The sequence below is a fragment of the Molothrus aeneus genome, chromosome 1, assembly GCF_037042795.1.
Source record: "Molothrus aeneus isolate 106 chromosome 1, BPBGC_Maene_1.0, whole genome shotgun sequence".
Lineage (NCBI taxonomy): Eukaryota > Metazoa > Chordata > Aves > Passeriformes > Icteridae > Molothrus > Molothrus aeneus.
This window is the reverse complement of record NC_089646.1, coordinates 95,696,948-95,723,663: the sequence shown is the minus strand read 5'-3', so window position 1 is coordinate 95,723,663 and position 26,716 is coordinate 95,696,948. Positions and strand designations below refer to the sequence as shown.

The 26,716-nt window shown below is 40.3% G+C and overlaps 1 protein-coding gene and 1 long non-coding RNA gene across 2 annotated transcripts; both read right to left on the bottom strand.

The window, feature by feature from the left end:
• Positions 1 to 3,856: 3,856 nt before the first annotated feature.
• On the bottom strand, positions 3,857 to 11,946 carry CBLN2 (cerebellin 2 precursor). The gene is made up of 3 exons (XM_066561168.1): positions 11,611 to 11,946; positions 9,327 to 9,446; positions 3,857 to 9,022 (listed from the first exon to the last, which is right to left on the bottom strand). Exons 1-3 carry the CDS (start codon positions 11,929 to 11,931, stop codon positions 8,825 to 8,827), a joined length of 639 nt encoding a protein of 212 aa, XP_066417265.1. The 5' UTR covers positions 11,932 to 11,946; the 3' UTR covers positions 3,857 to 8,824.
• Positions 11,947 to 12,010: 64 nt separating this feature from the next.
• Positions 12,011 to 13,481, bottom strand: LOC136554299 (uncharacterized). Its single transcript, XR_010783309.1, has 3 exons — positions 13,329 to 13,481; positions 13,090 to 13,176; positions 12,011 to 12,184 (listed from the first exon to the last, which is right to left on the bottom strand). It is a non-coding gene; the product is annotated as an uncharacterized lncRNA (long non-coding RNA).
• Between the last annotated feature and the right edge of the window lie 13,235 nt (positions 13,482 to 26,716).

The following is a 26,716-nucleotide window of genomic DNA, read 5'->3' as shown; positions in this document are numbered from 1 at the left end:
CTTGTGCAGTTATATGTAGCTGGGAACTTCTTTTCCAGTCCAGATTAATTCACCACCTTTACTGTTTACAAGAAAGCATACACTGCTTTGTAATCTTTGTCCTAGCATTAAAGTACTCTTGAGATAGTGAATCTGTACTTGGCCATGCCACTTCAATGTTTTCTGAAGTTTTCTTTCACTGCACCTGGCTGCCTTGGTCATGGATAGAGTACAGCCTATATCCAACAGATGTCCTGGCTCTTTCTAAATATGATGTAGATACTTTAAGCCTTTTGTAGTGGCTTGACCTTGGCTGAATGCCAGGTGCCCAATAAGAGGCTCTAGCATTCCCCCTTCTCAGGTGATCAGGGGAAAGAAAATTAAATGGAAAGAAACCTCACAGGTTGAGATAAGGTCATTTAGGAAAGCAAAAGCAAAAGGGTCTGTGTGCACAAGCAAAAAAACCAAATATTTTATTCTCTACTTCCCATCACCAAATGATATCCAGTTGCCTCCCAGAAGCAAGTCTTCAGCCTGCCTAGTAGTTACTCTGGAAGGTTAATGTTGCAAAATTACAAATGTCACTTTATTCTTTCGCCTTTTTTTTTTTCCTTTATATCTGAGCTGATTTCATATGCCTTGGAATATCCCTTTTATCAGTTTGGGTCAGCTGTCCTGGTTGTGTCCCCTCCTAAGATACTGCCCAAACTCAGCCCCCTGTTGGTGGGGCAGAATGTTGGAGAGAGAGCTGATGCTGTGCCAGTGCTGCACAGCAGCAGCCAAAACACCGGTGTCTTATCAACACCTTTTCAGATATCAATGCAAAGCACAGCACTGTGAGTCCAGCTATGGGGAAATGAACTCTGTCTCAGACAGACCCAATATAACCTTATTTTCAGAAAATCTGGTGATCAGTGGTATGGTAAGAAAGCCAGTCCGTTATGGGTTTAACATGTGAAACTTGCAAATCATCTGTCAATTTAGTTCAGACATAACCGGTGAAGCTCTTAAAAACATTAGTGCACACATAAAAAGCAGTTAACAGGCAAATATGTAAAGGAGGATGGGGACATGAAGGCAAATAAGCAAGGCTCTTTTTACTCTCAGTAAAAACTGAATCATGCTTTAGAGTGTATGTGGATTCCATTTTTGTTTTCAAGAGGTAAGCTACTTCTTGACTGAGGGTAAGGAAATATTTATAAAATGTTTATTTCACCTTTTGTAGTCCAGTGGTCTGAATTGTACTTATTGCAATCTGATCTCTGACTTTCATAGCTCTGTAAAGATAATTTTGTAAATTTTTCACAGGAATAGCTTAGATATTTGTTATGTAATGCATCATTGCATGCTTGAGTGGCATACACTGTATAATATATCTGCATTGAGCCACTGTCCTTAATAAACATTAATAATCACTAATTGCCTGGACATTTTTAATCCCATGTAAACTGCATATGTATTTTCTCATCATTTTTTTGCATGAAAGTTAGAACTCGGGGAAAGTTTTTTACATACAATGCCTGTCACTTATAGCTATGGTTCTTACATGTACATGTACATGTCCCAGGATGCTTTTGAGGTTTGTATTTGTGCAAAGAATAATTAGTTACTCTTCTGATTTTTTTTAGAAGGGCTTCTTCCCTTCCTACAGACTGTTCTTTGTCACAAGGTGTTTGTGTTAAAGGATCACACAGCTACTTGAAGATCTCATCTGTTATTTTTATCCAATACTCTAACACCTATACAAGAGGGTCTATAATTTTCAAGCAGGCTGTAAAAGGGAAGATTCCCAATATGTCTGCATTTTTTTAAAAAAGAGAGGTACCAAGTCACTTGGTTGCTCATTCAGGGAGAACAGACTGAATGGGATCAAAATGTTAACCAAAAATCACAGATTCATATACATATCTCCCACTATTTATTTTTTTATTCATAGTTATATTTTTCCTCAGTCAGATGGGGTTCTCCTGTTCAAGAGTTCTGGTTGCATAATAGAGGGAGAATAATCTGTGAGCAGTCAACTAAAGCTGTCATAATTTTGTATGAACAAGCTTTCACACAGTTGGAAAAGCATTATTTTAAGAAATACTCAAAAAATTCATCATCAGAAGCATTTCAAATATGCATAAAAGGGCAACAGAGGGCAAGAGAAGAGAAATTACCATGTCTTAGGGAGGTAAGTGTAGTGGGAATCTTCTTTTCTCTACTGGAGATTTTAGCACAGTTCATGTGGTGTAAGAAAACAATAGAGCCATTGCACAGAAGCAGAATAATGGATGCTTTCCTTACCCAGGTGAAATAATTATGTAAAACTGGATTTACTTGACAGTCAGGCTTAAAGGACAGTTTCATCTAGAGAGATTGTAAGTTCTTGAGAGAACACATAGCTCTACACAAAATTCCGGTTAGGGAAGAAGCCAGCTGTTAGAAGGTCTACCTATATTCATTTAAACTCCATCCTAAAATAGTCCCAGTCATACTATAACAAACGGCTGAGAAAACTCTGCTGTCAGTAACAATAAATAAGAATTTGAAAGATTCTTTTTAAAATTATTTCTTCCATATTCTCAATGTCACAAAAGGCTTTAGGAGCAACATATGTTCTGTGCTAAGTTATTTCTTCTAGTGAAAAAAGTTGTTGAACCCTTTATCCTTTATCCACTGGAGTCTCTGTACTCTTAGTTCTGATATGTGACAATGTAATGCATCTCTCTAGATGTAAATTAACACAGTCAAAATTAAGTCAGCATATAAGGATTACTGTTGCTAAACTAAGTATAGAGACATGCTTGCTTTCGGTTTTAATGACTACTAAAATTTCCCATCTGGAGTCAATAGAAGGACAAACTGAACCTCCAGCTGTGGTCTCCCTGTATGTGTTTTTGAAGCAATTCCCACATGGCGCTGAAGTTTTACTCATCACAAAAGCTTTCTACAGAATATGAGGTATTTAAGTCTTCTATTAATAACTGTATGCTTCACTTTGCCCCAATATCACCTAAACTGTGGCAGCTCTCACACGCTGAAATGAATACTGCTATTTGCTATTACTCTGGGTAGTCTTATATGTAAGCAAAGATAAACAGCTTTTGGTATAGAATGACAAAAAATAAAATAAAAATCAATTTGTTGAGGCAATGCTTCAGAGAAAGAAAGGTCAAACTGCATATGGAAAAAAAACCAGCTCTCTCGATCCATTCCTAGCTAAAAATGTATTTTGCATGCATGTGTACATATATATGTGTGCACTTTTGTGTATATTCACACACTGAAAGCTAAAAGTATTTCAAATAATTAGTTTTAGTTAATTTTACTATATCAGCAGAAATGACTTTCTTATGATAACTACTAATTACTAATTTATGAATTTAGGTTTTGATTGAATTAATAGCACTGAATATATCAATATGCTGAGCAAGGGTCTTTTAATTGTTTTGTGAGTTGATCTCACAAAACCCTTGAGTGATCTCACAAAACAACTTAAATTATTTTTATTCCTATGGTGAAAGTAACACTTCATTATTACAATGGAAATACTATCAGTCAGAAAGATTAATTTAAAAGCTTAACTATGATATTTTATGAGTTTTGGAGCATTTTTCAATAAGACCTGAATTTCTGTTGATGCAGACCTTTTTTTTTTTTGGTGCAGAATTTATAGTCATTATTTGCTTGCTCTCCATGTTTTGCTATGTCATTACTTATACCATCTGTTGTATGTGATCTGCAGGGAACTAGCAAGTTAGGCAACTTTATTTTGCTGATGAATAGCAGAGATGATTCACTAAATAGGTTAAGCTATATGAGCTAAGAAACGGGAGATTTTAGATAAACTTGGTATGTGAAGTGTATTTGCATCATGACACTCAACGTTAAGTACAATTAGTGATCTTTATATTTTATTTGCAATAGGAAATAAGAAAAAAATAAAGCATGATTATTTTAGATAAGACCATAAACATGACTAGTTTGGGGAAAGATTTAAAACATGCATTCAAAATATATTTGTACACCTTTACTTATATTATCAGAAGTATGATTAGTGTTGAAATACATCAACACCTAAGAATAGTTGTGTTAACTAAGGGTTTGCACGATTACTGCCACTGGTTTTTAAATGAACATAATCCTAGATCATGACCAAATCCAAACCATACCTTTCAAGCTCAATGGTACTGATGTTTTTCATAAACTCCACTCACCTGTTATAGGAAACAGCAGACATTTTGGTGTACTTATTAGAATATCAGATATCCTGATATATTTTTTGTTAGAGGGGGAGCAGAACCTCTGTAGATTGCAACAGGGATTATGATTTGAGAACAATTAAAAGAGCTTCCCAGCACATTAAAGTAGGCTTATACAAAGTAATTTATGTAAATAAATTGATTAGGTAACATTCAGAGTTGGTGTAAACTTAATGTTAAGAGGCACTCAAGTAAAGTCCATTCATAAGGGGAACAGACTTCACTGAAGTGAGTGAGACAAGCAAGATCAGCCTCTTAGCTGAAATGACAATGTATTTATCTCACCATGGAACACTTGAATTTTACTGATACTTGATTATATAAACACCTGATCTAAATGCTTGTTTATCATCTGCCCAGCCACCTAGTCTGTGTCTAACTACGCTCACGATGGATATCAAAAATTCTCAGGAATTTATAAACTCCAAGTGTGACTTAATTAACAGATGGCCAGCAATCATAAAGTTCTATTTTAAGCATTCTGACAGGTGAAATAATGTCAGATAAAAGAAGCCACTCTATGAAGAAAATGCATATTTTACAATGTATCATCGTTTACTACTGTGATTTAAAATTGGGCATGACTCCTCACGATAAGTGATCCTGGAAAATTGTTCAAAACAGTAAGTGGCTCCAAATCTAGAAACTATGCAATAACTCAGAACATTCCTTGGCCTTTCAACAATATATTAAAAGAGGGGAATTGGTTGTATTTCTTTAGTTACATATAACTGCTTAATGACAAGACATTACACATGAAAATGAAGTATAATAATGACAATGCTTTTTGAGTGTTCATTACCATTAGAAAGTTATCCTGAATCAAAGCAGACTATTATTCATAAGAGATATTTTTAAACAATGCTACCTGTGACTCTGCCTATTCCTGAAACCAATGTCACATTAGAAGGACATGAAACCACTTTCAGCTATTTCTGAATAAATCCACCAGTAACAAGCCGTTTTAGCCTATCTTCTACTTTGACAGATTGTCCAAGAAACAAATTTGGTCAATAAAAACAAAATGTTCTCTCTAAAAGTTAAAAAAGTCACAGCTGACAAACACAATGTAACTTCTAAACAACTCCTTAGTTTCATGTCCTGTCTCTCTCCTCCTCCCACAGATCCAGCTTGCAAGATGCTGACCAGTAATGAGATACACCACACATCCATCACACCCACTGTCTCAGGGGGAGGTGAGAGCACACAGGCTCTCTCGCAAGGCTGTGTTCAAACTACGGGTATAAAACTCAGAGGAAGGCAGTGATATATATGATGAGAATTTATCACTCCTAATACAGCTCCTGGCTTCCACCCTGTCGTAAGTAGGCTGAAGAAGTACTAAAACAGTGAACACCAACAACACCCAGGTACAGATCATCTCCTGAAGGGAAGCAGTCAAACAGACAGTGGTTTCATAGGAATATGTTACAACTGTTACACAGCAGCTAATGAGAAAGCTTGAAAGCTGTTGGAAGGGGTCTTGTGCTGTTGCTCCCACAGGAACCAGTCATTATGGTGCCACTGGTCTACTTCAGTACCACGTGTCTTACACCTCTAACTCTCGTGATGCCCCTCAACATTAAATTTAAACCAACTCTGAATGTTACCCAAACTATTTATTTACATAAATTATTTTCTATAAGCTTACTCTTGATGTACTGGGAGGCTCCTTTAATAATTCTGATTTCATAGTTCCTGCAATCTCCAATGCTGCAATTGTACATTTTTTTTCCTCCAACATAAAGTATGTCATGATATCCACACCTTATGAAAACATCAAGATTTCTACCATTTCCAATAGCAAGTAGATTGCATGTTCTCAAACCCAGATGCAAAATTAAAAGGAAAAAGGTAATAATAAATATTGCAAAGGACATAAAAGAAAAAAAAATGATTGCAATTAGTGTACAATAAGAATTTACTCCACATTTTCCATTTATTGTAACTGCTTATATAGGAGTCCTAACTCTATAGCTTATCATGAAGGACACAAGAGTAGCAGAGGGAAAGTAGCATTGTATGAGATACCCTCTTTAAATTCAGAAGATTGGCTATCATTTAAAAATATTTATTAAAAAAAACATGGTCAAGATTACTGAGCTTGAATACATGAAGTGAGATATTCAGCTTCAATGGCCTAAGAAATTTCCAAGGATAGTTCCAAGGAAAACATTGCCATTAAGCTCATTTGTCTTAGGAGAGAGCCAGAACTAAGATGTCATTGCCTTATTCAAGCCAAATGAACTGAAATAAATGGGAAAACTGAATGTGGTTATGGTAGGCAGAATTTTAAAACAAAACTGAGTAATTCTTATTTTAAATTATTTTGACTGAGTGTTTTTATTTTAAATTAAAAATATAGTAGAAATTAAAAACTTTGGAACTTGAACCCACCTCAGTTTCTGTCTCCTTAAGTGACACGATCGAGTTATAAACACAAGAAGTAGTTTTACAATGTCTACCATTAAGACAACTGTATTTATTGTATTTTAATAGAAAAAGGTTGCTGCTGACTCAGGTTTTACTTCATGTACTTAAACTTAGCCCTGTGGTATTTTGCAACTAGAAACATTGCAGTCATGCCAAAGCACAAAGAGGAACTAGAAAATGCAACCCATTAAAAGAACCAACAACCTGAAACCAATTCATTAAGTAACCGGCAAAGTGAAACGGCAAAGCAAACAAACCACATCAATGGTGAAAATGCACAAAAATGTTAAATATTGAATTGGCTTATATATTAGTCATCTGAGGTATATAAGCAACACAGATAAGGGTTTTTTAAGAATATATGACTTTAATTTTGTCCCTTGAATGATAAATTTACAATGAGAATGACACGTCCACCATAATTTTGAAATACAATGTAGTTACCACTGCTTTCCTGAAAATGCCTTTCCATTATATTTGGTTGTGGCAGAGGAGTAAATTTGACAAAAAATAAATTCTTATGCACATCCACCCTTAGGGGATTCATAATAAAATGACACATTTCAAATTAAATAAATATCGATAAAAATTCTATAAAATAAACATTCCTCCTGGATCTTCTCAAACAAGATTTTCCTCAGCATATTGCCTAGTACACCACTATAAAAAACCCAAAAAACCCCACTGAACTAAAAAAATAAACTTAAAAAAACTGAAGAAACAGGATCAGTTTATTGAGAATGAGGCAAAAGGATACAATTGACATTGGCCTGATATTTTACCTCTTGTTGAATGGGATAACAATTTTCTCGGTGTTCAACATCGATGTCAGTCCACCCCGGGAACTTTGAGGCCATTTGTGTTGGGAAGAGCAGACACAGTGAATATATGCATGGCACCAGTGCCAGCTTCTGGAGCATTTGTTGATCCTCTGAGGCCACTCTCCCTCTGAGGCCCCTCTCCCTAAGCCTGTCAAAGATGCTTGTGTCTACTCCTCCAATACTTGCCAAGGACAGCTCAAGTAGAGATGGTTTTATTTAATTTGGAAGAGGAAAAATTTGCTCTGCCATCTCTCTGTGCTTCCACAATGTGTACTCAAGCATTAGTGGACAAATATATCAAATAAATATTGGATAAAAGCACCCAAAATATAGTAATGCAAAGAAAGTATATATTTTAGGGTATGGTCAGAGAAGATATTCAAAGCCTCCACTGTTGCTTCTAGAAATGTCAGGACAAGTCAGAAATGTCAGTTCCTTTACCGGTTTCCAGATTGTAATTGAAGGATCATGTAGCTCTCTCACTCTTTCTCTCTCTTTCTCTCTCTCTAAATAGGTCTATAAAGATCAGCTGGAAAGTGCAGACAGAAATTGTTCACTGGTTAGCTTTACTTAGAGCTACAGGGTATATATGTGCTTTGTTTTGTCTTATTGATCAATCTAGCTTACATTTTTAGCACACACAAACAAAGATCAGGAAAAATAAAAAGTTGATGAAAAACACAAACAACACAAATAAGGTTCCAATCGTGCAAATTTTGCTTCACTGGATAAAGCACTTCTTGACACAGTAATGTCCAGAATCCCCCTCCCCCAGAAAAAATACAGGACTGAGACTGAAGCCATTCTTTTTTTTTCCTTTTTTTTCTTTTCTTTTTTTTTTTTTCTTTTTTTCCTTAAGGCTATACAACACAAAGAAATAGAGCATGGAAGAACACCTCATTGGGCTGAACACTCCATTCTTCTGGCTCTAGAGTGAGCCTTTGACAAAGTGATTCTGTGGTCTGAGTTATTTGTTTCATTGGGACAACAACAAGAGAAAGAAAAAGAGGAAAAAATGAAAGAGGAAAAATAAAAAGAATAAGAAAGTCAATGATCCCAACAATAAAATCCAAAATTGACTTTACAATCACAGGTACAAATTGCTCAGGTCGATAATTTCATTTCTCCTAAAGATCACTGTCGTCTAAAACTAATTAGAGGCGCAGGTTCCAAGGAATTGTCAATATTCAAAGCAAATGTTGGAGTTTAGAAGGTTATCATTCTTCTACTGTGACAGTCTGACGGGGTGACTGAAAATATTGTCATGTGCTGCCAAGTTCAGGGTGTCATTAACAATTGAATCCTTGCTCCAGCTCATGGATCTGTCTCCTATTTGGCCTTCTTTTATAGTGGAAAGACTAAGAAGCCGGAAAAGGTTGAATATTTCCACCCTCCCATGAGGTTACCCCTTTCCAGTTTGAGATGCACTTTGTCTTCTCTTTCCATGAGGAGCAAGACCCCATTGCTGGCTGCTTCTCTGGTGACGTCCTGATCCCCTGCAAAAGCTGAAATCACTGGGTAGTTGTTTTGCATTAAACTCACCTAAAAAGTGCAAAGAGACAAAACCTGAGTTTTCTCAATACTCTCAATGATTTTTTTGCCCTGTGCACATCACTATATTTTTGTACAGGGCAGAATATAGGTTGAATTAAGCTAAGGAAATAGGCAATGCATGATTTCTGTCATGTATACAGAACTCTTTAAAAATAACCCACAATCTCATTCTTCAACTTCTGTTTTTTGTTTGTTTTTTTTTTTTTTAATATGAGTCTTGAAATGAGCATTTGAAGAAAAAAAAAAAAGAGAATGAAAGGAAGGACAGCATTTTCTTTCGATTAGAACCCACCTGGATGGTTTGTCTGTTATAGACCTTGACCACGTGGAAACTGAAACTATATATCCCTTTTCTTGGTGCTACAAATATACTGGAAGTAAGATCAAAATGGTTGCCAATATTAACTAATACCTGGAATGCAAACAAATAAAACAGAACAAAGAAAAGGAGAAAGAGAAAGAGAGAAATCAGAGAAATCAGACTCCACCTTAGAGAAGCACCAGCAAAAATTTGACATGAGCTCAATGACCAACATAAAGCATAGTCAAAATGGCATTTGCAGCACAATTAAAAGTGCATGGCAGGGGAATGGAATCAAGCTACAGAGGCATTTAAAAGGCATCAGAGTTAATAAAGCAATTTAGTTACACAAAAATGATCTCCAAAGCCTGTTAGATTAAGTGCAAATGTCCACACTGAGCTGTCAATAAAGCAAAGGTGGCAGAAGGAAGAGGGGGAGGAGTGTGAAATGGAGGGAAGGAGGGAGGGGGAAAAAGGTAGGAAAAATACCAAAAGTCATTAGCTCATAACGGAAATATGTCTTTTAGATAGCACTACTGAAATCAGAGCTGGCCTTGAGGTTAGTAGAGTATAGAACTAAAACTGCACTACAGAGAAGGGCAAAGGAAGAAAGAGGATGCTCAGCAACAGCAACATCTGCCAGCTCATGTTCTGTCCCTCTGGAGGGCTGTGCCCCTTGGCCCACAAGCTCCTCAGGAGGCTGGGGTGGGCTCGCTCCTCCTTCCCGGCAATAACCTTAATTTTTCATATATTTCAATGGTTTTTTTTGAAACGAAACAAAACAAAAAAAAAAAAAAAAAAAAAAAGAGGAAGAGCTGAGCACTCCGGCAGATGTGCAGAGCCTCGTTCGGAAGCGGCGGCCGCACCCTGCCGATCCCGCCGATGTGACAGGGACCTGGCCTCGGCTCATCCTCTGGCGCCTCGTCCGGGCTCCTGTGACGGGAGCAGGGTTTGGCTCAAAGGGCACGGGCAGAGGAGAACCTGAGGGTCGGTGGCGATGCCGTCCGGCGAGCGGGTGCGCCTGAGCCGGCTGCTCCGCCGTGCCCACCCCATGGGGCACGCCCGTCACGCTCCGTTTGCGGGCTAAAACTCAGCTTTAATGAAAAAATGCAAAACAAGAGAAAAAAAAAAATACCATCGTCCCCCACTCCCAAATCCCAAGCTTTTTCCTCCCAAACATCCAAAGTCTATAGTTCCCTCCAAAAAAAAGAACAAAAAAAAAAGATTTAAAAAAACCTTATTGTGGGAGCACCGAGAAAACGCCTTCAAACTCCTAGGAACTGCACGTTGCCGGGTAAAGCATCGAACATATGCTATATATTTAGCAAGTTGGGGGGGTTGATTTTTTGTTGTTTTGGTTTTTTTTTTCCTACTGATCTAATTTTATGAGATCTCGTATGCGACGAATGGCTGTGCAAACTCATTAGGAAGGACAGGCAGACAGATAAATGACAACCAGACAGGTAAAAAACCCAAACAAATAACCTAAACAACAACAAACAAACAAGCCCAGAGAAAACAGTCTAGTATGCTAATTTCGCCTGACTCTGCAATACTACTTCAGGAGTCAGAAGTGGTAGGAAAAAAAGAAATTTTATCGCAAAAATAAAGTGAATGGACGGGGTTTGGTGTCCGGGAGGGGAGCGGTGCGACGAGGCAGGGACAGGACAAGCAGAGCAGGTTGTCCTCTGCTCTGCCCGGCGCATGCCGTGCGGGGTAACACCATTCCTATATAGCCCACCGGGGACACCGTTTGCCTCGTCTGATAACGCGGGAAACACCCTCTTCTTCCTCATCCCTCCCTCCCTCTGAGAGATGCTGTGGCATTGCTAAATGCGCTCCGAACAGGCTGATCCGGCGACTCCTCGTCGGTACCACTCTGAATTTGCACCGAAGGAGGGATGCTCACGCTTCCCCCGGGTCGTTCCTGGCTGGCCGAGGCAATCCTTGACTGCAAGGCGCCCCCGCACGCGTCCGAGGCACAGACTTTCACCTTAAAGCTCTTTCCGTACTAGCGATTGTGACCGGACAAGCAGACAGCATGTTCACCCCCGGTACCACCCTAGGAAAGCCCCGCAGCTACCTAAAAGAACTTTCCAAAGTCTTTCTGGGCCGTTGAGACGTGAAGTCGCTATTGAGCGGGTGGGTCGGGATTAGGAGATGGAACTGGGGCCAGGAGGAGAACATGCGTGCAGCCAGGGGAGGCAGGGGCGGGGGATGCCCGCGCAGGACGCGGGGACAAGGGGTAGCGAAGGCGAAGCAGGCGGCGCCTGACCTGGTCGAAGTAGATGGTCATGGTGCGGTTGCTCATCTCGGAGGGCTCGTGGTTGGTGCTGCGGGTGGCCGAGAAGGCCACCTTGGCGCTGCCCGAGCGCACCGAGATCCCCAGGGAGGAGGTGATGGCGCCGTCGGCCGAGGGGCTGGAGTCGCAGACCACCAGGCACTTTCCCTCCAGGACGATGGGTTCCGTGTCGTTCTGCGCCCGCACCGGGCACCCGGCGGGCAGCAGCAGCAGCAGCAGCGGCAGCGCCGCCGCCAGGCAGCAGGAGCAGCCGCCCGCCGGTTCCGGCAGCGCCCCCCGCCGCCGCCGCCCCATGCCCGGCGCCGGACCGCCGCCGCCGCCGCTCCGGATGGCCGCCGACATGCGGGCGGGCGGGCGGGCGGGCGCGGGGAGGCGGAGGGGGCTGCGCGCCTGCTGCCGCCGAGGCGCCCTGCGGCCAGCGCTCTGCGGGACGGCGGCTGGGCAGCGGCGGCTGCGGCCGCGCCTTCCTCCCCTTCTCCTCCTCCGCCTCCTCCTCCTCTGCGCGGGGCGAAGGAGCCTTCTCAGAGGGCGGGCGGCACGCAGCAGCCTGCCAAGGGGAAAGGCGGCGGTGAAGCACGGCAGCGGGCAGGCGGGGAGCCGGCACCGCGCCGCCCGGAGGGCTGCCCCTCCCCGCCCCCGGCGCCCCAGCGAGTACAACAGGTCTGGGAGACACCTGGCTGCCCGGTGTTCCCTCTTTCTCGGGTTCCCCAGCAGCCTGCCGTACTCCGAGGGGGGAGGAGGGGGCAGCGCTGCATCCCCAAACCCCCGGCGGAGCATCCTGCGGGTGCCTCGGGCAGTCCCTTTCCTGCCCCACAACCAATGAGGTCTCCAAAACCCGGCTCCGCTTCTTCCCACAGCCCCGCTATTAACTACATCTGCGAGCCCGGATTGTACCCGTCTCTTAACGCCCCAGTCACCACGGAAGGAGATTTTGTTCTTGTTTTAAGTAACGCGCCCTCTCCCCCCTCGATGGAGCTGCCCCCCTATCTGTAGAGTTCTCTGGCGGCCGGGGCGCCCCGAACCCAGCGCTCCCGCCCCGGCCGGGCTCTGGAAGCCGCCGCCGCCCTTCTCCCCGCCTGGGGGCTGCCGCGCTCGGGCACCGATTTGTGTGCTTCCCAACCTTCTGCGCCCCAAGCCAGGCTACCACCACTGCTGCCGACCCCGGCGACTCCCTAAACTCGCAAGAAGGAGGCAGCCGGCTCAGATATCCCCCAGTTCCCACCCCGGCATGCACACATATCGCAGGAGTCAAAGCCTCACCCGGCTTCTCCCTCTGAAGTTGCATCTCAGTTTTTCCCGTTTACCAGCACACCCGGTGATCTCGCTCCTGGGAGATCGCCCCTACACTTCCCCAGAGGCATCTCTACGGTTGCCCTAACCTTATTCTTGCTACCATTTAAAATGATATTTTGCGAAAAGAACAGCCGGCGGGGAGGAGAAGGGCTTTTTTACCTGGGAGGTCCATGACGGGAGAGCCGCGTTGGCTAGATAGCTCGTCCGTGAACTTGTATAGCTTAGAGAAAATGAGCCGAGATTGCGCTGGCAGAAAGAAAAGGAAACAGGAGTCGCCTCTTTCTCTCCCGCCCATTGCCAATAATCATCCCCCTCCCGCCAGCCGCTACCACCACCACCCCTCTTCCCCCCTCCTCCCCTCTTCTCCGGCACACACACGCACACACACACACACGCACAGGCACCCGTCAGGGATTCAGACACCGGGACCAGAGCGGAGCGCTGCCACAGCACCGCCGGCGACGCTGCACCCCAGTCCTTGCCCCGGCCAGGCATCCCTGCGCCTTGGAGCCGCACCCCGACACATCGCGAGCAGCAGCGACAAGCCGCGATGTTCCCTCTGGGACGGCCTTCCCGGTGTCATCGGAGGCAGGGAAGAGCCGTGCCGCCTCGCCCCCCCTCTCCCCCGCCATTATTTCTACTTGAACCCGTCGTGCTAAGACGCCCCTGTTCCAACATGCCACCGACACGGTAGCGCTCACCAACCGAACCACACGGCATCACTCACTGGGAGCTATTTGGAATTCACAGACTTTGATTCTGACAACAATAATCACTAAAAAGGACACGTTGTTCGGGGCACTTCGGCCCGTAAGGCTGCGCCCCGCACACCGCAAGGCCCCATTCCCACGCTCGTACCCGCACACCTCGGCGCCCAAAGTTCGGCGGCGGCTTCCCCTTTATTAATATATTTCTTCCCCGGGGCGTCCTGATTCCTGGCCCGTTCCCCGACACGTTCCCGATCCGGGACCCGCTCCCTGACCCGCTTCAGCACTCTGGGACTTGCTCCCCGACCCGAACCTGCTCCCGTCCCAGGGCTCGCTCCCGGCCCCGCTCCCGGCCGCTCTCCCGGCCCGGCTCCCGGCCGCTCTCCCGTCCCCTCTCCCGCTCCCGGTCCCACCCGCGGCTCCGCTCCAAGCGCGGTCGCGAGGCGCCACCTGGCGGCGGCGCGAGGCGAGCCGCGGGGCTGCGAGGAACAGAGGGAACAGGGAGGGACAGAGGGAACAGGGAGGGACAGAGGGAACAAGGAGGGTCGCACCTCGTCAGGGGAGGGAGGAGGGAAATTCCCAAAGGGCAGAACGCTCGGCTGAGGAGCTGGGTGGCCGCCCCCTCTCGCTGCCTGCAGGGCCTGGGTGAGCTGGGCTCGTAGGTCGGCCCTGGCTTGCGGAGAGGCAGCGGTGATGTCTGTCACAGCCAAGGTTATCATCAGATGTTACTGGCTGCAAATGTTTCATGCTCCTCAGCTCGTGGAGCTGCTGCTGAGAGGTTATCAGCGATGCGAGGGAGGGTAAGGCAGAGCTCTGGCAACGCAGTTTTGAGAAACACCATTGCATTTTGATGCATTTCTCTCAATTGTAAGCTGGGTTTCTCATTGCATATGGCGTTTTCCTAGAGATCCTGAAACTTAGACTTCAGCATCTGGAAGGAACTTATCAGAAAACTGTGTTTACATTTAAGCAGTAGCTTCTGATATAGAGAAAATTTGCAGGTGTATGTCAACAGTAAAATTACAATCTCTTCCATGAATGAGTGCTCCTCTGTTTCAATCTTCTGCTTTAAGCAGGAGCAAGGAACCCCTGAGGGTGTCTGCCTGGTGATTTGCACCGAGAAATTAATCATGCCCTGAAATTACAGCTAAGCAGTGTGCAGGGAATTCCTAACCTATAGCTCCTTATTTCAAACGAGAAATTTATGCTAAGCCTGAAATACTTATGTTTAATGGTCTTTTTCCTGAGTTCAAGCACGGAGCAATGAGACTAGAAAGCTGAAAAGTGTAGTGCATTAAAATTATCAGAAATCAGAGCAGGAACAAGTCTATGGCTGTAAGGCAGCATGTATTCTGCAAGACAGTGAAAAGGTGCACAGAAATTCCTTTAGAAGAGATTGACACTCTTACCTCTGTCTGATACACTAGGGAGTTGCTATTATTTCTCTTTAGATCACACTATGCATTGATTATTACTCTGTTGTATAAATGAGATATTAAAGCAGAGCCAAAGGATTTGTACCTTGCTATATATGACTTAAAACATAAGGCCCAGTGCTGAGGGAATGATGGCATGTTATCCATTCTGCCTGCAACTTTCAAGGAGGATGAGCATAAGAACTAAAGGGAACTGAAAAGCCATTAAATCCAATGTGCACCCACAGGAAAAAAAAAAAAGAGATTAATCTTGCCCTTTTTAGTACAAGAAATGGATCCCAAATGCATAGAAACTCCCTTCTTCTTAGATAAGTAACTAGTAAAAGACCTGTAAGTAAAAATCATTGCAATATGAATAGAGGGAGGGATAATAGCAACAGAATATTTACTTCTAAAAAAAATCGAATCTTAGGACATTTACGGTATTTATTAGAAAACAGTTCTGTGTGTTACTTCTAATTAAATATTGTCCTTAATGGAATAAAACTGCAGCCTTCATGGAGCTATGTAGCTGGTGGATTTACTTAAGCATCTTTCTTTTTTTTTTTTGAGTTGGAAGACTGAAAATATAGAACATTAAATTATTAATGTCAGAAAATGCACCTCAGTCATAAAGTGACTTCAGAAAGTATAGTTTCTAAAGTAAATTAGCAGGTAAGTTACTGGTAAAGTTTGGTAAAGTTCTCTTTCTTGAGTTCAAAAAGTTGGTTGTAGTTGGAAAAGAATAGTGTGCAATCAAGTTCATGTCATTTTTCATCACTTTGCCAAGAATACAAACATTTCTACCAGGGATGTGTTGAACTTGATGGTGTGGAAGTTACACAAGAAATAAAACTGTTCATTTCTTTGGAACCATTCCTAAGCTAGCCCTCACCTTGAACTCATTTAATCCAACAACTTCAAGGGGAAAAGCTTTTTGTCTTATCTACTAAATCAAGTTATCAACAGAAAAGTATTTTGATCAGTAGCTCCCAAGTGTTTCCCATATATTATTTACAATAATGTCAAACAAAATAGGGCACTCCTTTCCAAAAGAAAATGCTGTATGTCTTTTCCTGAAATTATTTCATAGATATTTGCATATATTATATCATTGTTACATGTACATAAACAGAGAAAGAAGAAATGTTCATTTAATGTGAAAATTTCTGTTATCTACCTAAAATATTAGAACAAATTTGTAGCAGGGACACAAAAACACTTCCATAATCAGCCAAGGTGATGATTTCTGGGTCCTCATTTATCAAATAGGTTACCATTTAAATGGCTAAACTCTGTCTTCATGGATTACTTGGCCTTTAAACAACAATTTTACTGTAAATTGTAACAAATGGGGTTTAAAAAATCTGATCATTTTTTCTTGCAAGCACACCTTTGAAATATAATCTGATGGCAGAGAAAGCGTGGTCTTCTGTACCTAGCCAGTGACAACCTCCCTATTAACCACAAGTGATTGTCAGTGAGCCAGCTGAGGTACACCCACCCTCTGTGAGAGCAATCCTTGTGCTACATTCAGCTATCAGCCTGACTAAAGTAATGTTTTGTTAATTCAAATCTGTGTTTAATTCTCTATTCTATGGGGACTCCAGGGCTTATTACCTTATAGCTGTCAGCTATGGCCGGGATATATATAACTCTCTGTTGATAACATGCACAACATTCTCAAGTATAAGCAATAAAAGGAAAAATTACATAATAAATTAGAATTCATTCACAGAGATACTTAAACTTGTTTTCTTGTCCCTGAGTCTTAGAGTTTTACACATCAACCAAGGCAGTTAGATTTCTTCCCTGCATAAGAAAATTCACCATAAGTTTTTATCAGGTGACAGTTCTCAAGTGCAAAGGTTTTCCCTTCATTGGAAAGTGAGGAAAATTTAGGCTGGATGGAGGAATTTACCCATTCTCATAAAGAACATCATGTCTGATAGAATTTCAGGAATATCTTCATAAGATTTTACACATTGAAAGAAGCGAGTGTAATTCCTCAAGAACATTTGGTTCATATAAAAATATCAGAACAACCCTAACATCATGTTCTGACTCTGTCATCAGCCTCTCTGACCATATTTTTGAGTCATTCAGGTTTGCTTGGGAAAATTTCGAGATGGAGATGTCATATCATTAAACAAAAAATGGTGCAAATGGCACTTTTTTCCCTAAATATATACCAATTAGAAACGTCCAGACAATGTGTATCAGCCATCAGCCACCAATGTATTCTGCAGGTTCAACACTTACGCCCAGTTTTTAAGGTTTGGTGCATCCTCAGAACAAGCAATTTACAGTGATGTGAAGCAGCTCTGCTATTCTCTGGATTCCTTCTTCACAGAGCTTTTAAGTAGATAAATGATGACAGCAACCCAGTGTGCCTTCCAAAGACTTCAATTTTTTTTGTCTAAAAAAGAAAAGGCATTTGCGAGAAATGTTTACTACAACAACAGCCAGACACTGGGCTTGGCAAGCACAAATAATTATTTTTTCTTTTATATGTAGCACTGAACATTGCTTGTGTGCCTAGGTTTTGGGTACTTTTCACTCATACAAACTCACAACTTGACCTTATAAATAAACCCCCCATATTTTAAAAATGTAGATCCTAGCTAGCAGAAGTAAAGACCTTATTTATTCTCTTTGTGCCACCCAATATCCCTTCTCTGAGCTTCTCAACTGCGTTCAGAAATTGAAGAATTTACATGAAATTTATAATGAAAACATTGCTATAAACATAGCACGATCTCAAGTTTCATTACTTGAATTATATGCCCTAGGGCTCATTGCCAATATATACAAATTTCAAAGAAGTTAATATATGTTAGATAATATCTATCTATCTATCTATCTATCTATCTATCTATCTATCTATCTATCTATCTAGTATCTTACGGATATTACCTTATATATATATATATATATATATATATATATATGAAAGATACTATAGGTGTATATATTAGGTTCATGCAGATTTTATGTGTTAATAATGTGTGACAGTGTGACAGTTGGGAAGAACGGGTGGTGTTAAACTATATTTTTGTATAGTTTTTTTGCTGCAGGTGAGATACTGCTATACAATGTCACACAAATGTGAAATTCAAGAGATGCAGACTATTTATTTTCAGAAGAGAAGATCTTGAAATAGGACTTTGAAGTACAACAAAGAAATGCCACAGCCTTTGACTGCTTTACTTAGTTCATTGCTTCACTTGTTCATTCAGCTAGATTTCAAAGAAGGCCTTCCAGTTCTAATTGGAAAACAAAGTTATAACGAATCACATGTTTTAAATGATTCATGATAATTTGTATTAGCAGAGAAGACCTTGGCATTTCTGAAAACTATCCAAAGAAATAAAAATACATGGCATAGATGGAAGATCACATTATAAATTATTTCATTTAGTTAGTTCTGAGTAGCATTTCAGAATGCAAATCAGGTTTGAAACCAATACTGTAGAAGACAGTCTCATTAATGACATACATGGAAGGAAATCTGTAACTCTATCATTTATATATATGTATGTATATATATATATATATATATATATATATATATAATTCTGCTTTAAAGATTCATCCTTTTATTTTTACAAAGCAACTACTCTGCAAACAGAGCATTGTTCCAAACTGTACATTGCTCCAAGTTTTACACTCACAAAGTAGGAATACCAAAAATCTACTTGCTATAGAAATCTTAGCCATTTTTAAAGAGCTGTGACCATCCCAGTAGGAACAAAAACCAGTTAAGTTCAGTTCTTTTAAAATTTACTTTTTTTCTGAAATAAATATATTTGTGTTGCAACCAAGAGACTCCATCTTCAGAGAGATGGAACAGATGTATTTGGTCACTTTTATATGCTAATTCCAACTCAGCACATGGCTGCTGAGAACTCTGATGACATTTGAGAGATCCAGAATATTTGAGTCGTAGTTTCCCTCACTGAAATTAATGAAGAAGATTTCTGGTTGTTGTTAACTCACTAGTGTATTTCTCTCAGCTTTTATTTGTGTTAGTTTTTTTCACTTTTCCTCCATCAGAGTTCTTAATTTGTACTAATAATTAGACTAATATACTGCTGAGATTTTTTGTCATATATTTTTTTTTGTGGATCTGTCTGTGGATCTGTCTTTAGAACTTCCTTTATTTGAAATAGGAAAGACTGAAGTTCTTCATCCAAAGAACACTTACAATGCAATCCCAACCTACAAAAATGGTACTTCATCTAAGGTGGGTGTAGAGAAAATCCAAAGTAGTCCATGGCTGTTGAAATGTTGTCTAAGATGCAGGAAGATTTACATCCATCTAAGGAGGTCACATCCCTTATCTGAGTTCCAGACACATCACTTCAGTCTCAGCTCTCTGCTGCTGTAGGTTTCAGCTCTACCACTTATAACAAAATTTCACACTGCTTTAGCTTTCTCAGGTCTGTGGAGACTTCTGTTCTTGCCTCATCTGAAACAGTCCTGAATAGCAATCTTTGTATCCTTTGAAAGCACGAGGAAATTATAGCCAGTGCAGATCCCATCACTGTTCATCAGTATGGCATTAGGTTCTTCTCTTCCAAAATCTTTTATCAAGAGAAGGCTTTAGCTACTATAACTGCAGCAGTAGCCTCACAAACCAGGGTGATGCATGCAATGGCAGTTCTCCACTACCCTTAAGCATTTGCATTATGAGGAATGACCGATCCCATTCATCTCAGTGACTGCTAAGTTGGGTGTCCCTAAAAACACTTGTGACATGTCACTTCTTCAGTCCTCACCAAAGCAGGTAGGACAGGAGGGGAAACATTATTTGTTGAATATTTGCACAGTCCACTGTGAAGGAAAGCTCGTTTGAGCTAGATAAGGGCGTCTGGGAACAACAGTATTTGTCTCTCCTTACAATAGGGAACTCAAAGCCAGAATCCAGTTGATATCTTAGATTCTTAAGAGAATAATGAAGGGAAGGCACTGAGGCAAAGCTGACATATTCGATGTCAGAGATCTTGAGAGCCAGGCCCACAGGCCTGGGGAAGGTATGAGAAAGAGTATCTGGATAGTTATCAGTTTTACTTTTAACAGCTTCATTGGAAGAAGAACTGAACATTAATTTTCTATGCTGAGCTGAACCTTGGGCATATATCACTGTTTAGACATTCCCTGTTCTCCTAGGACTTATTGCAACAGGTGAGAGAGATGTTTATGCAAAGTTGTTGCACTCTTTTGAAAGATCTTTACATATGTTTGTATCATACCTCTGGGAAACCATCTACATCTCTGATCGCATCATTTGATATAGCCAGAATTCTCAGGGTAGCAGACACAGGTAATCTGTCACTGTAAACCCTCACATAGCCTGATTCACACCTATCCCAAATACTGAACACCCTACATGTTTTATTGCATGTGACTGCATAGAAAAATAGTGGTGCCTGAAGGCACAGAGAAAAAGAGATGACAGAGAAGCAGTCATTCCCATCACCTTGTATTCCTCCTTCCAGGGAAAACTTGAAACATTCAGAATAGAAAGAAAATGCACTACATTTCAGACATTTGCATTAGGAACTTTGAGGCAGACATAGCATTTCCAATTCTAATACTGAGGCCTTCACAAGGGATTTCACATCTGAAGTTTTTCATTGCATTAAACTGAATGACACTAAATTTAAAATAAATGATGAGCCAGAACTCCGATACACCTTTGCCAAATACAAGAATAATATGTGTTGTAAAAATGAAAGAGAATTCTCATTGCTAATAATTCCTTTACATAACAGTATATATATAATATACATATATAAATATATATATATATATATAAAATATACACTATATGAATTATAGAGAAATTAATGTGCGGAGAGCCTGAACTGAAAGTCTTAAGCCTACAAAGACTCAGTCTGTATTTTACTCGAGGCACATGAGCAGCCCCACTGTGCTTTGCTCTTTATGTACATAAACCTTTGTAGGCCTGGAGCCACAGCACGGGAGGAAAAAAATACCAAAAGCATTTCATAGCATTTCTTTTCATGACTTTGTGCTTGTGATGCTCTTGAATCAGTATCATTATTATTTTATTGTGTTTTGTCATTGTGGTGACACAAAGGATTTTAGTGCAGCTGTGTTTCAGCATCAGTTCTGCTCTGTTTGAAGGCAGAAACAGATTCTGGAGGTGGGATTTGTAATGGCCACAAAGCATCTGGCATCTCTGTAACTGTCCCCTCTCAAGACCAAGGAAAATTTCTTGATATCTTTTACAGCTCTTATTAAATGCTGCATGTGCCAATGACAGATGTGTTTAAAGCTACTTCCCTTTTTAAGCTACAGTGTTTTATCTGTGTTGAACTTTCCAATAAAAGGGGATAGGGGCAATGACCTTAAGGTGAAAAAGGACAGGTTTATGTTAGATATAAGGAAGAAGTTCTTGACCATGAGCGTGATGAGGCACTGGAACAGGCTGTCCAGTAAAGCTGTGAATGCCCCATCCCCGTGAAAATGTTCAAGGTCATGTTGGGCACGGCTCTGGGTACACTGGTGTACTGAAAGTTGTCCCTGTCCATGGCAAGGGGGGCTGAAATTAGGCAGGCTTTAAAGTCTTTTCCAATCCAAGCCATCCTATGATTCTGTGATAACAATGGGCAGGGCTTTTCATGGAAGAGAACTGATAATGATGTATCTATCTAAGGGAGTGTCTCTCTATGCCCTGTCTGTACATACAGAATAGATATTTAATTTTTTTTCCCTCTCATTAGCTTTATTTTTTTCTGTTTCCTAAGGTCTTTATGACATTTTATAGTTTACAATATATATATGAGTTAACATTAAATTTAAGGGTTCACAAACACCATCTCCAGGCCAGTTTGAAGCCCATGCTTATATTAAAATCTGCTTCACATCCACACAGCCTGGTTACTAGTACTTAAGGTCTTGGCTGCACACTGGTAGTTAGGCCTAGAAACACAATAGTCAGAGCAAAGTCAGCTGGCTGTGCTGGGCACTGGAAGATGCTACTGCCAAACTGGTGAGTCACAGCTGGGAGTCAGGGATTTCACCTCTCAATCTTGAGAAAAACAAGAACTCAAACTATGTGCCCCAAAAAGCAATATATAAGTAACTGATTCACCTTAAACTGTTTGAAAACAAATTGAAACATCAGCATAAGTGAAGGTGATGTATCTCTGTCAATCTTTTTAAGGAAATAATTATTGATCTGCCAGAAATTATGCACTCACTCAAATTATCACAATCCAGATGATGGCTTTGTGCTTAGTGTAACTTACTTAGGAACAAACAGGAAATGCCATAAATACATGTTAACACTACTGCCCAATGATATTGGGGCTGAAGAATAACTCTTCTATTTCCTTCCCCTTATTTTACCCACATATGAGCTATAATTATATGGAAATTAATGCAAATGAACATTGATTTTCAAATATGAAAATATTGTGTGAATTTTTGCATCATTTTCACTTGAAACACAATTGCTGCCAGTCATAACTCTTCTCCAGCTATTTCATTCTGACAGTTTGCATCATCCTGCTTTTATAGATTTTCCTGTTATAATCAGGTGAATTACCTCAGAGTTCCATAAATGTTCTTTACTAGTACGTCATGGCTTCTCACAGGGAAAAAAAATGCAAGGTAAATTATGTTTTCATGCTCCTATTTTATAAAAGTAAGTAGAGAAATACACAGTTGAATTCCAATTCAACCAGAAGCCTAAACAAAGACTTTCTGACTCATGATGACACCTTCAATCAATATTTTCCTAAGCAATCAACATAAAATGTAAACAGGGTAACTGCAGTGTTGGTATGCAAGAAGCAGGCTTCCTGAAGAGGAGCAATAGGCTTGTATCAAAATACATGTAAAGATGAAAAGGATATGGCCTAAGTTCAAATTTAGTTAAGCAGTTCATCACATGCTGAACACTGAGCAACTCAGTAGACCGAACAAAGCTAAAAAGCTGACTGAATGGAGCTGGGCTGCCCACGCTTGACTTTCTTCAAGCAGTCTTTGACATAATTTGGAGTTCCTTGGGTTCCTTGGGACCTAGCTTATATTCACCCATCCATCCTTTTATCCATACTACAGCTGGCACCGCTACAACCCTTGAACTGTGAGAACTGAGTTGTCACACTCTGCAACTGACCCTGTATGAAATAGACCCTCCTTCCTATGTGTGCTCACACACACTGTTCTTGAGTAAAAGTAAGATGTTCTCTAATCTCTTTTCACTGCATCTTCCTACAAATATAACAAGAATATTGGGAAAAACATAGTTCACTTGCGTGGCAGAGTTAGCCTTGGTGTTTGGGGTAGCAGAATATTTGCATATAATTTTGTAGTTTGTGCAGAGTTTCTAGGAGTGCACTGGTTTTCAGCATTTTTATGGGTTTTTTATAGTAAAATAGGCTGTCCAATACAATGAGAAATTAAAACTACTTGAAAAACCCTGGAAGATTTCTTGAATTTTATTTTCATTGATTCATCTGTTTTACTCTTAAAATGTTACTGTTTCTCATCCCATTTATAATGCACTATGTATATAAGCCAAGTAGAGTGTTGCTGCATCTGTCTGAAAAGCAGCCTGTGGCACAGGATAAAATTTACCTTCATGGTGCCCTGAGTATTCATACAGCTAATGGTCTCCACAGCTAATAGATTAGACCCTCTTTTGGGAGATCCATGTGCCTATACAGAAAATAAAGTCATTTGCCAGATAATTATGATAGGTATGCAACCGCTGGAAACTTCATGACCAACTCCAGTGATGTATTATGGAGGCTTAACTACCTAAGCAGCGGGATTAAATTCCATAGCAGCATGACGATATTTGTCTTTGAGTTTTAAGATACTGAAGATCAAGTTCCATGCAGAAAACCACAATGTTAGGCTTTTTAAAAAAATTCTTGCAAGTGATAATATTTACCTTCAGATCCTCCAAAAGGCAAAATTTCTTTCAAAATTTTCAGTACTTTTTATGTGGACAGAATATGAGGATCTCACTCTTTCAGATTTTCAAGTAAGTTAGAATCCAGAATATAATTGTTGAATATTGAAGGGAAGAGGCTGTGTTGAAAAAAACCCAACAAACAGAAAAACACAGCAAATATGTTTGGGTCATGCAGAAGTCTAGAAATAGAGTATTCTGAAAGCTGGTTATGCACTGAATCATCACTCCTTCTGCAGTTCACATTTTTTGTGTTGTCAGAAAGAATGTTGACTCATAAGATTATAGACAATTTATACAAATGGTAAACACACCTTTTTATACTATCATTCGAAATTTTCACTTGGAATGAAACAGAATTTCAGAATTTTTTAGAGCTTTTTATGCCATTAAAAAAAAGTTTCCAAAGAGGGCACACATCAGTAAGGCTTTTCTAGATCAAAAGCTACTTAACTTACCTTTCTCTTTCAGACAATTTGTCAAATTTACTGAAGGAAGAAGCATTTTTAGGCACTTAGTCACTCAATTTAAGCCACTTTAGTTGTGGATTGCACTGAAATCTCTAGTCATCCTTTGGAGCTGGCCAGTTTCACATATACGATGAAATAACCCCTGGAACACATGGAAAAATTAATTGAATTATTCATACCTAAATTCAAGCCTTGTTCAGGGTAGTAAAGGCATCCCTTACTATAATTGTAACATTTTAAAAAATGAAACACTCCAGTGGTTTGGAATGGAAGATTTTTTTTTCTTTCTTTCTAATCCATAGAAACCTCACCCAATTACCAGACATTGTTACATATCTAATCATTAATTTTAAGAATTGTGATGGGTGTCTAAAAATTAAAGCTAACCAAAGTGCAAGCTCTGATTTCTAATATGTAAATCTCACACTGGTCCATTGTGGTTCTCTTTAGGATTTCTTTTACAAGTGACTAGTTACAAGTGACACAGAGTTTTTCTTGCTTCAGAGCACATAACCTTAGTATTGTCATTCTCTCAAGACCTAATGGGACATTTCAGAGAAATGGATGACCGGATATTTCAAAAGACTTATTTTGAAGTTTCAACCAATTCTGAGGTTAATTGCTATCTTGGGATTTCGACCAGATGACTACAAAGGTCCCTTCCAACCCAAACCATTCTATGATCCTATGATCTTCAAACCCAGAGATGACTCATGTACAAAGGAATCATTACCACTTCTTGGTCTCCAGTTAAATTCTCTTAAGTAGTTTTCAGGCTGAAGTCAGCCATGTTAAAATAGCTTTCTCCATCTCTTTCCTTTATAAAGAAGATATCTTTTTCTTCTGCAGAACCCATTTTCCTAAAAACACATTTCAGTTGAACCAGAAAAAATATGATCCCTTTTTCAGAGGAAATGTTTACAATAGAGGGCTATTCCATAGGATAAACTACTCAAATGCATTTCTGCAGATGAAATGAGTTAGAGATAAAAGAAAATTTTCTCTTAAAATTAGATACTTTACATGAATAACCACATTGCAGAGAAATGACCTTTTTTCATTCTGTAATATAATTTCATATATGCATACACAGTAAGTAGCTGGAATATCTGGGGTTCTTGAAAACCAAAAGTGAAAAAAAGAGAAAGCAAAATGAACAATTATGATGATAACTTGCTGCAATTTAGGACAAAAGTGATGTTGTGGTAACTAAATAAGATACAGATAACAATTTGCTCTACTTCTTGAGAAGATGGTAGTCATGCAAGAATGAATGTATCTGCTGTTAAAAATTCTCTCAGCCTTTGTAAGGAGAATAGAATGGTAATGTAATTTTAAATAAAGCAGGAAAAAGATAATTTTTTCCAAATTCTAGGTAAGGTGTGTTTCCTTGCATTGTATATATTTGCACTTTTTAAAAGATACATGCTCTCCTCCAAGTATGCTTGCCTTGTTTTCAGGAGATGTGCCTGTTGAACAAAAAGAGCTAGTAACACTAAATTAAGAGGTGAATTAAATGCTTGTGAAAGTACCAGTTGGCAGCCTAAGAGCTGGAAAGACCAAGCTACATTCTTCTTTATATAATTTTACCAAGATTCAAGCACCAGTAGCATTTCCTGCAAACATCTTACAGTGAAGTCATTAGCCTAGCTTGAAGAAGTACCAACTCCAAGAGTCTAACCAGGTTATGAAGGTCTGAATTGGAACATTCTAGTCTCAAACAAATGAGGAATTAGATCACTGAAATTAATCAAGTTAAACAATGGAGATGGAGATGGAGATGGAAATGGAAATAAAGAACTTAAGTGTGCAAAATCCTATTGCATATTCATGAAGAATATCTCACCAGCTGCAAAACCAGCACATTACAACCTGCATCAGTGACAGGAAGATTGAAAGTATGTCCAGTCAAACTCTAAATGCTTGTGTGGTGCAGCTTCAGTGAGACTCTGGAGGGTACCATCACTGGCAGGTTAATGTCATTTGGTGGCTTAGCTGACCTGGTCTGGCTGTGGCTACACACCCTCTGTATGTTCCTCAAGAGGGAATCTTGGGGATTAGCTCATGTTGAGACCTACACACAGACTGAGAATGTTAACTTGGGCATGAGTATGAGTAAAACCTGCAAAAAACATTGATTGTAGAGGAAACTGACCCATTCTGATGTAAACTGTGATATATTCTTCTTCCAGTTTCTGTAGCGCTTCTGTCTCTGACACTTAATTTTGTTTCTAAACA

Bases quoted from the DNA above. Each gene is read 5' to 3' on its own strand.
- CBLN2 (XM_066561168.1), bottom strand. From the start codon at position 11,931: ATGGGGCGGCGGCGGCGGGGGGCGCTGCCGGAACCGGCGGGCGGCTGC. The intron at 9,447-11,610 runs GTCAGGCGCCGC...TTTGCATTCCAG, and splicing joins TGACCATCTACTTCGACCAG to GTATTAGTTAATATTGGCAA. The intron at 9,023-9,326 runs GTGGGTTCTAAT...TGCACTTTTTAG, and splicing joins ATAACAGACAAACCATCCAG to GTGAGTTTAATGCAAAACAA.